General features: G+C 39.4%; 2 protein-coding genes across 2 annotated transcripts; one reads left to right on the top strand and one right to left on the bottom strand.

Moving 5' to 3' along the window:
- Positions 1-155: 155 nt before the first annotated feature.
- Positions 156-2,544, bottom strand: LOC143722426 (uncharacterized). The gene is made up of 5 exons (XM_077213833.1): positions 2,382-2,544; positions 1,996-2,081; positions 1,597-1,794; positions 1,367-1,463; positions 156-1,175 (listed from the first exon to the last, which is right to left on the bottom strand). Exons 1-5 carry the CDS (start codon positions 2,542-2,544, stop codon positions 232-234), a joined length of 1,488 nt encoding a protein of 495 aa, XP_077069948.1. The 3' UTR covers positions 156-231.
- A 4,950-nt stretch (positions 2,545-7,494) lies between these two features.
- rpl23 (ribosomal protein L23) lies at positions 7,495-10,585 on the top strand. The gene is made up of 5 exons (XM_077212902.1): positions 7,495-7,617; positions 8,741-8,824; positions 9,152-9,280; positions 10,090-10,203; positions 10,460-10,585. The coding sequence occupies exons 1-5, from the start codon at positions 7,605-7,607 to the stop codon at positions 10,540-10,542; spliced, it is 423 nt and encodes a 140-aa protein (XP_077069017.1). The 5' UTR covers positions 7,495-7,604; the 3' UTR covers positions 10,543-10,585.
- The last annotated feature ends 2,156 nt before the right edge of the window (positions 10,586-12,741 follow it).

Raw genomic sequence — 12,741 nt, 5'->3', positions numbered from 1 at the left:
CATCCTTTAATTTTTTGGTATGTGTAACATCAACTGATTAATAACTTATTTAATAAATAACATCAAACATTTACAATAAAAAAAGACATTAGTTCATCAACAGTAAGACAGAAGGCAAAACTGATTGGTAAAGAACAAGATTAGTGGAAATAACATCAAATATTTACAATAAAAAAAATAACAGTTCATCAACAGTAAGACAGAAGGCAAAACTGATTGGTAAAGACAAGATTAGTGGAATTCAAGGTATGCATTCATGTATGTGCCATAATAATATACATCTAATTTCTCTTTCATTTCCGCTATGAAGGAGTCATCACGCCAAATTCTTTCCACAGTTAAATTTGATAGGGTATCGGTAACAAAGTCACACCATGTCAGTCCTGTGATTGCCAGTTGGCCCTGAACCTGCCAGTAGTATTTATGTGAACGCCTCAAAGTGGCGTGGCCTTCCTGCACCTTGAGGTGAGCAACCTGAGATGGATCATTTTTTGTGCTGCTCTTCACCTCAACCAGGCCAAAAGGAGGCGACTCTGAAGGGTCATACACCCGACCGTCTGGACTGGCCCCGAGATGTGGTGCGTCAGGGTGAATGACAAATCCTGCTGGTAGCACATTAACTCGCATAGTTTCAGCGTAGTTTGCCAGCACTTCATGCTCCACCAGTAGACCACGCTTCATTGCAGCTGTTTGCTTTGTGGAGCCTCTGATCATTTGAATAGCTGCAGACTCCTCCTCTGCACGACACGCCCTACTACAACAAGCTTCCCAAAAACGACTGGCAGTCAGCCTTGGTCGCCGTAGCTGTGTCCACGCAGGACATTTGGACTGCTGCTGAGTTTCTTTGGCTATCTCGCTGGACAGCTGCGGTGACACTTCTAGAGACTGGAGATGCATCAACTGATGTAAGGTCGGGACGAAATGCAACCTGGGAAAAGTGTGCTGCATCAGAGGAAGGGACGGAAATTCTGGAGCCATGTGGTGTAGGATGAGGTCACTGGACTTCTTGGGTGGACAGTGATAGGACATGGGAGATCCACGAGGGACAGACCCAAATCTAGATGGCGTCAGCTCCATCTCAGAAACCCCATCCAATACAACAGCCATGAGAGACTGGGGCTGCACCTGGCTTAATTTACTTCCAGATGCCATCATATATGGATCTGGCAGTGGTCCTAGACAAAAGAGCAAAGAGATACACAAGATTATTGGTCACACAAAAGAAAATTTAGACATGAGTGCTTAACTACATTTACATTTTATTTATTGTATCTGCGGTAACCATAATGATGTTAGTCATAACATTTAAAAAAAAAATAACTTACTCTCACAAAGCAACAATCAACCAGTTAACAAGTTAAATCACCTGTATATGCCTTGTACAATGTGGACCTCAGACCGTTCTGACCCACTGTTTTGGGCTTTTGCACCACCAGCTCACTAACAGGTTCAGGATGGATTCCCTTAAAAGTAAAAGACAAAAAACAGTTACAGTCTGTACTGTAGTCACTTCTGGTGGTGTTTTTATAATAATTTCCAGTTGTTATAGATACGCATCAGTTCTTAAATCATATGACATGTTTATCACAAACCCACCTGTGTTCTTGGTCTGTGCCATCTCTGCAAGCCACTAGTGCAGGCCAAGGGGGGTGGAACAGCCTGCAGACCCAGCTGTGAATAATGTGCGGTCTGGTACAGGATAGCAACTACGTGATTGCAGAATCCTTTACCAGCCGCACAACTGCAGGAGAAAGCTTTCAGGTTGGCAGTAGCACTTTCTGCCTCCAGTGAGATCTAGACACAATAACAAATGAAATAGGTTACACTGAAGTCATACTTACGCAGTCACATCAATGTTCACAATAACATGACACTATAACTTTCAGTAAAGAAATAGTAAGTGAAGAAAGTGCCGCAACCGCAGCAAGAAGAGTGAACGCAAGAACGGGCAACTTTCTGAACTTTTGCCAACCGGCATTCTGTCTATAGTCAAACCTCCAGTTTGTGAGGCTCCTCGCTCTTCCTCATTGACCTGAAGCATCTACCTCTCACTATAACCTGTCCCTGGAGTATATTTGATACTACCGCATGCAACAAGAAAATATTACATGTTATCTCACATAGAAATACACAACTTTACTTCTTAACGTTAAGTCAGTAACATTTCACATTTACCTAGTAAGTTACAACTTCACCAAATTACTTCTTGTTATGTTATCTCATGCCATCTCACTTAAACATACACACAACATATTCACTGCGATGTGTTATACCTTATATTACAAATTCACAACACCATTACTTACTTTACAGTTAACGTTAACAGAGATATAACCGGTGATATGGTTAAAGCTAGCAACAGCAATTTCTTCGTTTCTTACCTTGGTAATTGTGGATAAACTCTTCATGGAAGAATTTATATCCCTTGTCCAACTTGTTCCCTTTAGTGGACGAATGTATCTCCACACTCTTCACCACATCGGCGCTGGTGAACTTCGGAAGACTAGTCAGGCTAGTCGAAAACACTCTAACGTTAGCTGCCATTTCTCCGTCAACAAAGCTTACACCGGAAATGGGTTTACGCTTCCTTGACGTATTTCCGGTTTTTGCGTAAAAGGTCTATAGTAATCCTCGTCCGATCTTTTAATGTGTCACTCTCCCTTTTTCTTCTTTTAGTCTCCTCTGACAAAACCTTTGCCTTCTTCCTTTTAGTTGTTGCTTCGGTCATGACAACAACATACAGACGGGTATCAAACGCTAGTTGGGCTCTCACGTCAGAATCTGAGGAAGTGGGGGAAGTGACGTATGCCGTAAAGCAGTCGAATTTTGTAGTTTTTTTGTGCTCGGGTTCCAACTTCCTACCCGAAACCCGAAGTTACATAGTGCCAGTAAAAGCGATACAGACACTGTCAGGCTGTGGCAGACGTGTCATTCAACCTATTGTAAGTCGATGTACCATCACAAGGGTCTTGGAAATATATAATGAAGGTTGAAAAACTACATACTGTTACTTTAATTTATACTTTACCTTTGCAGTTTATATAAATCACACATATTTCAACAGGGTATCTTGCTTTATTATTATTTATTATGAATTTCTTAAATAACCAAACTTTAACAACATAAGGGCAGATCATTTGAGCGCTGCTGATAACGCTGTTAAGTGACGCTTGAGTGATCAAGTATTCCAATGTATAAAAAAGCTGTCATTCGATTCCTCCATCCTCATTTTCTTTCCTTGCAGCCTTCCCTCGCATCCTACTGGGGGAGGAGCTAAGACGCAAGGAAAGGAAGCGAGGAAAGGAAACGAGGATGCACAAATACAGGTCCTTCTCAAAAAATTAGCATATTGTGATAAAGTTCATTATTTTCCATAATGTAATGATAAAAATTAAACTTTCATATATTTTAGATTCATTGCACACCAACTTTTATTGTTTTAATACTGATGATTTTGGCATACAGCTCATGAAAACCCAAAATTCCTATCTCAAAAATTAGCATATCATTTAAAGGGTCTCTAAACGAGCTATTAACCTAATCATCTGAATCAACTAACTTGATGCAGTAAAGGTGTTTAATTAACTCTAATGCAGGTGTTTAATTAACTCTAAACACCTGCAAAAGATTCCTGAGGCTTTTAAAAACTCCCAGCCTGTTTCATTACTCAAAACCGCAATCATGGGTAAGACTGCCGACCTGACTGCTGTCCAGAAGGCCATCATTGACACCCTCAAGCAAGAGGGAAAGACACAGAAAGAAATTTCTAAACAAATAGGCTGTTCCCAGAGTGTTGTATCAAGGCACCTCGGTGGGAAGTCTGTGGGAAGGAAAAAGTGTGGCAAAAAACGCTGCACAACGAGAAGAGGTGACCGGACCCTGAGGAAGATTGTGGAGAAGGACCGATTCCAGACCTTGGGGACCTGCGGAAGCAGTGGACTGAGTCTGGAGTAGAAACATCCAGAGCCACCGTGCACAGGCGTGTGCAGGAAATGGGCTACAGGTGCCGCATTCCCCAGGTCAAGCCACTTTTGAACCAGAAACAGCGGCAGAAGCGCCTGACCTGGGCTACAGAGAAGCAGCACTGGACTGTTGCTCAGTGGTCCAAAGTACTTTTTTCGGATGAAAGCAAATTTTGCATGTCATTCGGAAATCAAGGTGCCAGAGTCTGGAGGAAGACTGGGGAGAAGGAAATGCCAAAATGCCTGAAGTCCAGTGTCAAGTACCTACAGTCAGTGATGGTCTGGGGTGCCATGTCAGCTGCTGGTGTTGGTCCACTGTGTTTTATCAAGGGCAGGGTCAATGCAGCTAGCTATCAGGAGATTTTGGAGCACTTCATGCTTCCATCTGCTGAAAAGCTTTATGGAGATGAAGATTTCATTTTTCAGCACGACCTGGCACCTGCTCACAGTGCCAAAACCACTGGTAAATGGTTTACTGACCATGGTATTACTGTGCTCAATTGGCCTGCCAACTCTCCTGACCTGAACCCCATAGAGAATCTGTGGGATATTGTGAAGAGAAAGTTGAGAGACGCAAGACCCAACACTCTGGATGAGCTTAAGGCCACTATTGTAGCATCCTGGGCCTCCATAACACCTCAGCAGTGCCACAGGCTGATTGCCTCCATGCCAAGCCGCATTGAATCAGTCATTTCTGCAAAAGGAGTCCTGACCAAGTATTGAGTGCATAACTGAACATAATTATTTGAAGGTTGACTTTTTTGTATTAAAAACACTTCTTTTATTGGTCGGATGAAATATGCAAATTTTTTGAGATAGGAATTTTGGGTTTTCATGAGCTGTATGCCAAAATCATCAGTATTAAAACAATAAAAGACATGAAATATTTCAGTTGGTGTGCAATGAATCTAAAATAGATGAAAGTTAAATTTTTATCATTACATTATGGAAAATAATGAACTTTATCACAATATGCTAATTTTTTTAGAAGGACCTGTAAGAAATGAGAAGCACCCCCTAGTGCAGGGATGGGCAACTCCGGTCCTCGAGGGCCACGAGGGCCACTCTCCTGCTGAGTTTAGCTCCAACCCTGACAAAAATTATTTTTTAGTAATCCTGAAAACATTGATTAGCTTGTTCAGGTGTGTTTAATTAGGGTTGGAGCTAAACTCTGCAGGACAGTGGCCCTCGAAGACCGGAGTTGCCCATCCCTGCCCTAGTGTATATATCTATGAAAGGACACAAGCTCTTGAAGCCCCGCCCTCTGTGCGGAGAGCAGCAGCTCATTTTATATTTAAAGGGACAGACACAAAAACGGTGCATTTGTGCTCACCCTCAAAAAAGTGACAACTTTAACATGTTATATAAAGATATCTGTGGGGAATTTTGAACTAAAACTTCACATACACATTCTGGGGACATCGGAGATTTATTTTACATCTTGTGAAAAGGGCATTATATCACCCCTTTAATAATTGCACTGCCACACGTGAATGATTACACCTCGTCTGCGCCTTAAATTTAATTAAATAAATAGCCGAAAAAAGGGGAAAAAATAACACGTTGAGTGAGACGTCCATTGAGATGACTGCATGTTGCAAACAAAGTCATGTTAAAGAGCCGATCGTAACGCCACAGGCAAGGGGTTTTACAAATAAACAGAAACAGACGCGACTGAAAAAGTCCTGCTTTTGTGAAATAACGGTAGCCTACTCCCTTTTTATTTCTGTGTGACTAATGTGCAATTTTGACACAAATTAATTCATTATGATCAATGTATTTTTATTGTAAACCTGTGGCAGGCATAAAACATCGATGCTTGGGTTTTAAATCTTCAAGTAGCCTAAACAACAAAAATGCCAGCAATCTGTCGCTTTTATCATGATCGTTGTGCGATCTGGCTGTTTCCAGTGCTTTCTTTCTGATTAGTTATTCTGATAATACTTCCATTTGTTGATGAAATGATGGGTTTGTGTGGCGTTGTTCCAGAGAGGCGTGGTACGGTCGTGTTTTAGTGAAGCGCTGAGAAGCTTCTGGCTAGACAGTGGAAACGCAGCGTGGTTTTGGGCTCGTTGCTACTGCTTTTAGCCCGGCACGGCCCGTTTTAAGCCCTGGCTCGCACTGGCCCGACAGTGGAAACGCGGCTTTCTGAAGGAAATCAATCATGTAACACTGAAGACGGGAGCCATCAGAATAGAAAACTAATTATAAATTGCAATAACTAAGGAGACGTTCAAAAATATTAAGAAGGGCAATCGACCCCAATCTTTTGAACGCTAGTGTAAATGTGTGTATATTGTATATCATTTTGTCTACTTATTAAGATGCAGTTGTACATCATATTTAAATATGGAGCATTGTAAACCATTATCTCCCATTTTTCCATCTCATTCTTTTAGCATGTTGTTGAATTTTAAATGTTTTATTCTATGGCCAATATGATGCATTTAAATAATAATTTCAATGTTAATTCCAAAAGATTTTTAAAAATGTAATACTGTATTAGATTAACCAGTAAAATTTTGTTCTCCATAAAGACGATAAATGTATTTGTTTAGATGAGAAGTGGAGCATGCAACGAAAACACCCATTTTCAAAGGGCTGGTCAAATGGAAACTTTATGTATTAAAAAACCTCAGGTTTGAGGATTTTCTCCTTGTTGGAACATCTCATTGCATCTAAGATGTTTTGTTGATTTTACCCATTTCATTTGATACTTTATAAAACGAAGCTAACTTAATGCATGTAGCCTAGACATAGGCCTAATAGATTTCTTTCTTTTTAAATTGTGACAGTGTAATTCCAACTGTGAGTCAGGTTTCTTATAGGCCATAATTTCCATCCCAAATAATTCATATATAGGCTACTGTAAAAATATTTTTAAAAGTTGTAAATAAAAAAAGATTATTGGAGTACATTTTACAAGAAAATACAATTTTAGTCTTTCAGCTTTCAAATTTCACGTTTAATTCAATGTGTTTCTTGCCATTTCTTTGCAATTCCTGGTGAAATTTACTAGCAATATCTGAGTGAAATTTGTCATTTTTAAAAAGTTTGTAAAAGTAATTTTTTCAGCTAATATACAGTGAGGTCCAAAAGTTAGCCTTAATAAATTAGCCTTAATAGTTAGCCTTAATATATAGCCTATTGTGTGACGTGTGTGTGTGTGTGTGTGTGTGTGTGTGTGTGTGTGTGTGTGTGTGTGTGTGTGTGTGTGTGTGTGTGTGTGTGTGTGTGTGTGTGTGTGTGTGTGTGTGTGTGTGTGTGTTTATTAACATATTATATTATGCATATAACTTAAAAATATGAGTAAAAAGTTTAATTGAAAAACTAATGTGGATTTCAGAATGTGTTAGTAGCCTGATGTGAGCCGCACTGAAGTTTCATGATCAATATCTTACACGTCACTTTATATTTTCACGTTAATAATAATGTATTTGGTCAATTTGGATCTCTTAAACTATAATTCGATTACTGAAATGCATTATGGCGCGATATACAGTAGGAGACATACGCCACGCTAGGTGGCGATGCACAGAGAATGACGATGAAGTTTGCGCCGGATGCTGTGAAATCTGTGATGCGCGCACGCATATATCCCATCATTCCTTTCTCTCTCTTCCTCTTTCCCTTTCGGCGACAATGTCTAAGAGAGGTAAGAAACACACATGGAAATCTAAAATCATCCTTGAAATGAGGTACGCTAAAGCTCCCTAACTCAATACATGGGTTTAACTGGTCATATAGGAATTATATTTTCGATATATTGATGTAAATGCTCAATCATATCTTTGATAAAATAATGATGTACCTTTTCCGCTAGCGGTAGGAGCCATGTTTGCTAAGTACGTAGACCCAAGCTCGTGGAGCCAATAGTGTGTTGATTGAACACTTCTTACGCAAACTTTGTGGTGTTAAAGCAAGTTCTGGAACATTGCTCCATGATAACTACCATGTAAAATTAACTGACTGTAAAGACACTAAATGTGCAATACTTTAAACATGCAGCGAAACGGGTAGACACTCGACTGAATGGTGGCGAGTTGAATAGCACGTTAGCGTGTTTGAGAAATGCATATTTGGAGATTTACAGGACAGGGCAACCGAATTGCTAATTTATTTCGTTCTTAGATATTGTCTTCGTATTTGAATGAAATCAGACTGGTATCAGGCAGCAAACATTAGTTCACTACTATAAACCTGCTGGAGTGTCGGTAACAACCTAGACATTTTGCAGACTTAAATAGTTAACCTTTAAACAAACTTCTTTAATTTTTTACACTGTTACAAAACTGTATAACTTAATTTCTTTTGTCGAAAACACTGGATTTTAGGTGGAATGAACATCCTGTCACCATTCATTTTCATTAGTTTTTTTATGCACCAAAAGTGAATGGTGACTGAAGCCTTTATCACTTCAAAAAAAAATTGCACCATGGGCCGGTTGCATAAACTGCTTAGACTAGTTTTAAAGGTTAGTCATCACATTGTTTTTTTTGTTTTTTCTTTAATCCTGTCAATAACTGTGTTAAGTAAATTACATAAAAACATAGACTAAAAAGTAAGACTGATTGCCCCTTGACTAACTGCTAGTTGGTCATACTAATATAATGGCTATGTTTGTGCAACTGGCCCCAGATCCTTCCTTCCCTTATGAGGTCGGGATAGTTTTAATTTAAATCACTAAAATGTTCTTGGTCAAAGTTGTTTTTGTTTGTAAACCAAATGTGATTTGGTTTATTTTGGCAGTTGTAAAATTATAATGTTTTTTTCTTCAGGACGTGGTGGGTCATCGGGAGCCAAGTTCCGTATTTCACTGGGTCTCCCGGTGGGAGCGGTCATCAACTGCGCTGACAACACAGGTATGAGATTGTTCTACATTGGTTATATGTGTGTGTCCTTCTTAAAGCACTTGCTTTGACTGATCAGTGGCTGGGTGAGTTGTCGTAGAAGGAAATATTAAATCCCATTGCTGTTGGGTGAGATGGCAGTTGCTATGTGCTGTTCAGTCTCAATCCGTGATGGAACAAATGTTTGCGGTTTGTTGCAGGCTTTTTCTTAGCTGAAGGTTAGCAGACTTGTGTCTATTAAACTAACTTGCAGCATGAAAATATAACTTGTTGGTCTTTACAGCTGTTGGTCTTTACTATTTTTTAACCCCACTGATCTGTGGCTTTTCTCTTGTTTAGGTGCCAAGAACCTGTACATCATATCCGTCAAAGGCATCAAGGGTCGTCTGAACAGGCTCCCTGCTGCTGGTGTGGGAGACATGGTTATGGCCACAGTGAAGAAAGGCAAGCCAGAGCTCAGGAAAAAGGGTGAGTTTTCAGAGACTGTTGCAACTGCACTCTGCTGGCTTTGGCCCCATCCACACTGCTGCGTTTTAGTTTAGAAACGGAGAATTAAAACGAATACGATCTCCGTCCACACCAGCGGTTTAGCTGCGTATTAGAATTGATCTCCGTCCAGATTAAAACGGCTGAAAACGCGGATCACGTGACCATTCACCTACACCAGGCATGCGCGTGCCGGTGTAAACAGGAAACAGATTGACTATTCCTCAGATTTCGCTGAGGTTGATAATTGCCAATCTGGACATTTGAAAGTTTTTTTATGCACCATTCCTCAGGAACTACAACTTAATTGATAAAATTATCCTGGTTCTTCCCGGCTTAACCCAAAACCGACGCTACATGTACGGTTGATAACCGCCGGTGCAGCCGGGAATTGTCACAGATCGCTCAAATAATAGCTTGCCTCTGGTGCATGTAGGCAGTTATAGCATTGTAAAAAAAACAATTTTCTTGCACTAACGTAACTGGTAGTCCAGGCTGCTCTATGTTTTCTTCCGTTGTATGACACCCAATCAGATAGCCGAGCATGAGCCTCTGCGTCATCGTTTCTAAAGTCCTCTGTTTTGACCTGTCTTCACTAAAACGCCCTCTGGAGATTCAAAATGCAAAAGGGGGTTGGCAGTGTTTCTAAACTTCTTCGTTTTTGCTGTTTTAGTCTGGATGGGAGGTGGAAACGTAGCAAAAGGTCTCCGTTTCTAAACTAAAATGTAGCAGTGTGGATGGGGCCTTAAAGAAGCATATTATTCTTATACAGATGTCCCCTTTTAATCTAGTGCATCCTGCGGTGGTGATACGACAGCGGAAGTCGTATCGGCGAAAAGATGGCGTGTTTCTATACTTTGAAGACAATGCAGGGGTCATAGTGAATAACAAAGGAGAAATGAAAGGTAAGTGATGAATTTCAGATCATTTCAGTATCCTTCTTAAAGCACTTGCTTTGTCTGATCAGTGGCTGGGTGAGTCGTCGTAGAAGGAAATAGTAAATCCCATTGCTAATGGGTGAGATGGCAGTCGCCATGTGCTGTTAAATCTCAATCCGTGATGGAACATTTCACTTCTCTTCTTGATGCATGTCATTTTTAGCTTTCAATTTCTGAATTTAGCTCAGATGCAGTGCTAAATTGTTTCTTTATCTTTTTTTAGGCTCAGCTATCACAGGACCCGTAGCCAAGGAATGTGCAGACCTGTGGCCCAGAATTGCTTCCAATGCCGGTAGCATTGCCTGAGCTCAAATGTGGCTTGTCGTTTTCAATAAATACTCAAAGTTTACACACGTGTCACTGTTGATTGCAGGAAATTGCATTGAGACTATACAATTAAAACTGCAATGTTTTGATTGAATTTGTGATAAAAAAAATTATATGCCTTTTAATACAAAATTTAAGGTTTTACAGACTTTGTTGGGCATATTAAGTTTTGACCACTACATGTGGTACATGCAGTTGCATGGGAAATATTGAATCTTGAGGATTGACATCCAAGTACATTAATAGCTTGTTTCACAGACAAGGCTTGAATCCAGTCCTAAGCTAAAATGCATGTTTTAACTGAAAGCAACTTGCCTTGACACATCTTAATGTCTCGGCCTTTATTTTGCTATGAGATGCACACCAGTAAATTTTCTCTAAGGCATGTTTAAAAAGAAAAGCTACTTAAATGTCCTGGCTTAATCTGTTTTTGAAACCAGGCCTAAAGCTAGATTTCTAAGTAATGCATTAACTTTGATAACCTTGGTATGTTTTAATAGATAATTAGCAGAAATAAGTTTATGGTCAGAATAAAATTTGTATATACAGTCTTACGAAAGTGAGTATACCCCCTCACATTTCAGCAAACATTTTAGTATATCTTAGGGGACAATACTATAGAAATGAAACTTTGGTATGTTTTGGAGTAGTCAGTGTGCTTGTACAGCAGTATATGTTTACTGTTCTCTAACTCGACATACAGACATAATTGTCAAAATTGCTGGCAACAAAAGTGAGTACACCTAAGTTATGATAGCTGTATGTCATTTAACCATGCAAAGCCTTGTGCTTTGAGTACAATTCTCATACTGGCCACTGGATGTTCAACATGGCACTTCATGGCAAAGAACTTTAAGCATTTGATCATTCGAATTGTTGCTCTCACAAATATGGCCAAGGCTATAAGAAGATTGGTAACACCCTGAATCTGAGTTACAGTACAGGCCAGGGTCATACAGATGTTTTCCAAGACGGGTTCCACTCGTAACAGGCCTAGCAAGGGTCAATCAAAAACGTTGAGTCCCCGTGCTGTGTGTCAGGTGCAGAAGCTGGCTTCAAAGAACTGAAGCTGGCTCCGAAGAGAGCCCGCAGACAGTTTGCTGAAAGCAGTAAATATATACTGCTATACAAGCAGCATACTGACTACTATAAAATATATCCAAGTTTAATTTCTATATTATGTCCCTTGATAAGATATACTTAAATGTTTGCAGAAATGTGAGGGGTGTACTCACATTTGTGAGATACTGTACATTTATTCTCAACAGAATCGCTAGTTGAAAACATTAGGAATACAGTTTTTACAAACGTCAGAAATGTTTTGGTTTTTTTCAACAGAAAGATTGGATATGGAAATATTGTTAAAATGTTTGTTACTGAACTCAATGAGAGCCCCACTTTGAGAACACTTATCCTCAAAGTAGTTGTTAAGTTGTAATTTATATGTTTTGGTAATATTACACATTCTGTCAATCTATCCAATTTGTTTTCAATAAAACTCGCTAATCCGACCATCATACTTTCCTGCCAGTTCCAGTGACTGCGGTCACGCCATCTGTGCACTAGAAAAGCGCGGTCGCGCCATCTACGCTAAAAAATGATTGCGCGTCTACACGAGGTTGCGTGGTAGGCTCAAGGTGTATGCGCTTGGTGTCGGCAGACTTTAAAAAAAATATTCATAATAAAATAAATAAAATCTAATTGTTTTCTGCAAAATCCACCAGATTATTGTTCTACATCTCACAGACTACCACTGTGGTGATTTTCATGTTGTTCTACTGTTTTATTATTTAATAATTGCCTGCCAAAGTCCTATACTGTATACCTTGTTATACAGCAATATTTAATAAACTCATAAAAAAATAAAATTGTTTTCTGCAAACTCCACCAGATTATTGTTCTTCGTCTCACCGACTACCACTGTGGTGATTTACATGTTGTTCTACTGTTTTATTATTTAATAATTAACTGCCAAAGTCCTATACTGTATACCTTGTTATACAGGAATATTTAATAAACTCATTAAAAAAATAAAATAAAATTGTTTTCTGCAAATTCCACCAGATTATTGTTCTACATCTCACTGACTACGACTGTGGTGATTTTCATGTTGTTCTACTGTTTTATTATTTAATAATTGTCTGTCAAAGTCCTATACTGTTTACCTGGCTATATAGG

Source organism: Siphateles boraxobius, unplaced genomic scaffold (assembly GCF_051911475.1).
Source record: "Siphateles boraxobius isolate OS27281-9 unplaced genomic scaffold, OSU_SipBor_1 66, whole genome shotgun sequence".
In the NCBI taxonomy this organism is placed as follows: domain Eukaryota; kingdom Metazoa; phylum Chordata; class Actinopteri; order Cypriniformes; family Leuciscidae; genus Siphateles; species Siphateles boraxobius.
This window is presented reverse-complemented; position numbering and strand designations above follow the sequence as displayed.

What these genes read in the sequence shown, in the direction of transcription:
- LOC143722426 (XM_077213833.1), bottom strand. Translation starts at nt 2,544, where the DNA reads ATGGCAGCTAACGTTAGAGTGTTTTCGACTAGCCTGACTAGTCTTCCG. An exon ending in GGCACAGACCAAGAACACAG is followed by an intron (nt 1,464 to 1,596) that starts GTGGGTTTGTGA and finishes TTTACTTTTAAG; the next exon opens with GGAATCCATCCTGAACCTGT. An exon ending in ATTGTACAAGGCATATACAG is followed by an intron (nt 1,176 to 1,366) that starts GTGATTTAACTT and finishes TCTTTTGTCTAG; the next exon opens with GACCACTGCCAGATCCATAT.
- rpl23 (XM_077212902.1), top strand. An exon ending in GCCAGAGCTCAGGAAAAAGG is followed by an intron (nt 9,281 to 10,089) that starts GTGAGTTTTCAG and finishes CTTTTAATCTAG; the next exon opens with TGCATCCTGCGGTGGTGATA. An exon ending in TAACAAAGGAGAAATGAAAG is followed by an intron (nt 10,204 to 10,459) that starts GTAAGTGATGAA and finishes ATCTTTTTTTAG; the next exon opens with GCTCAGCTATCACAGGACCC.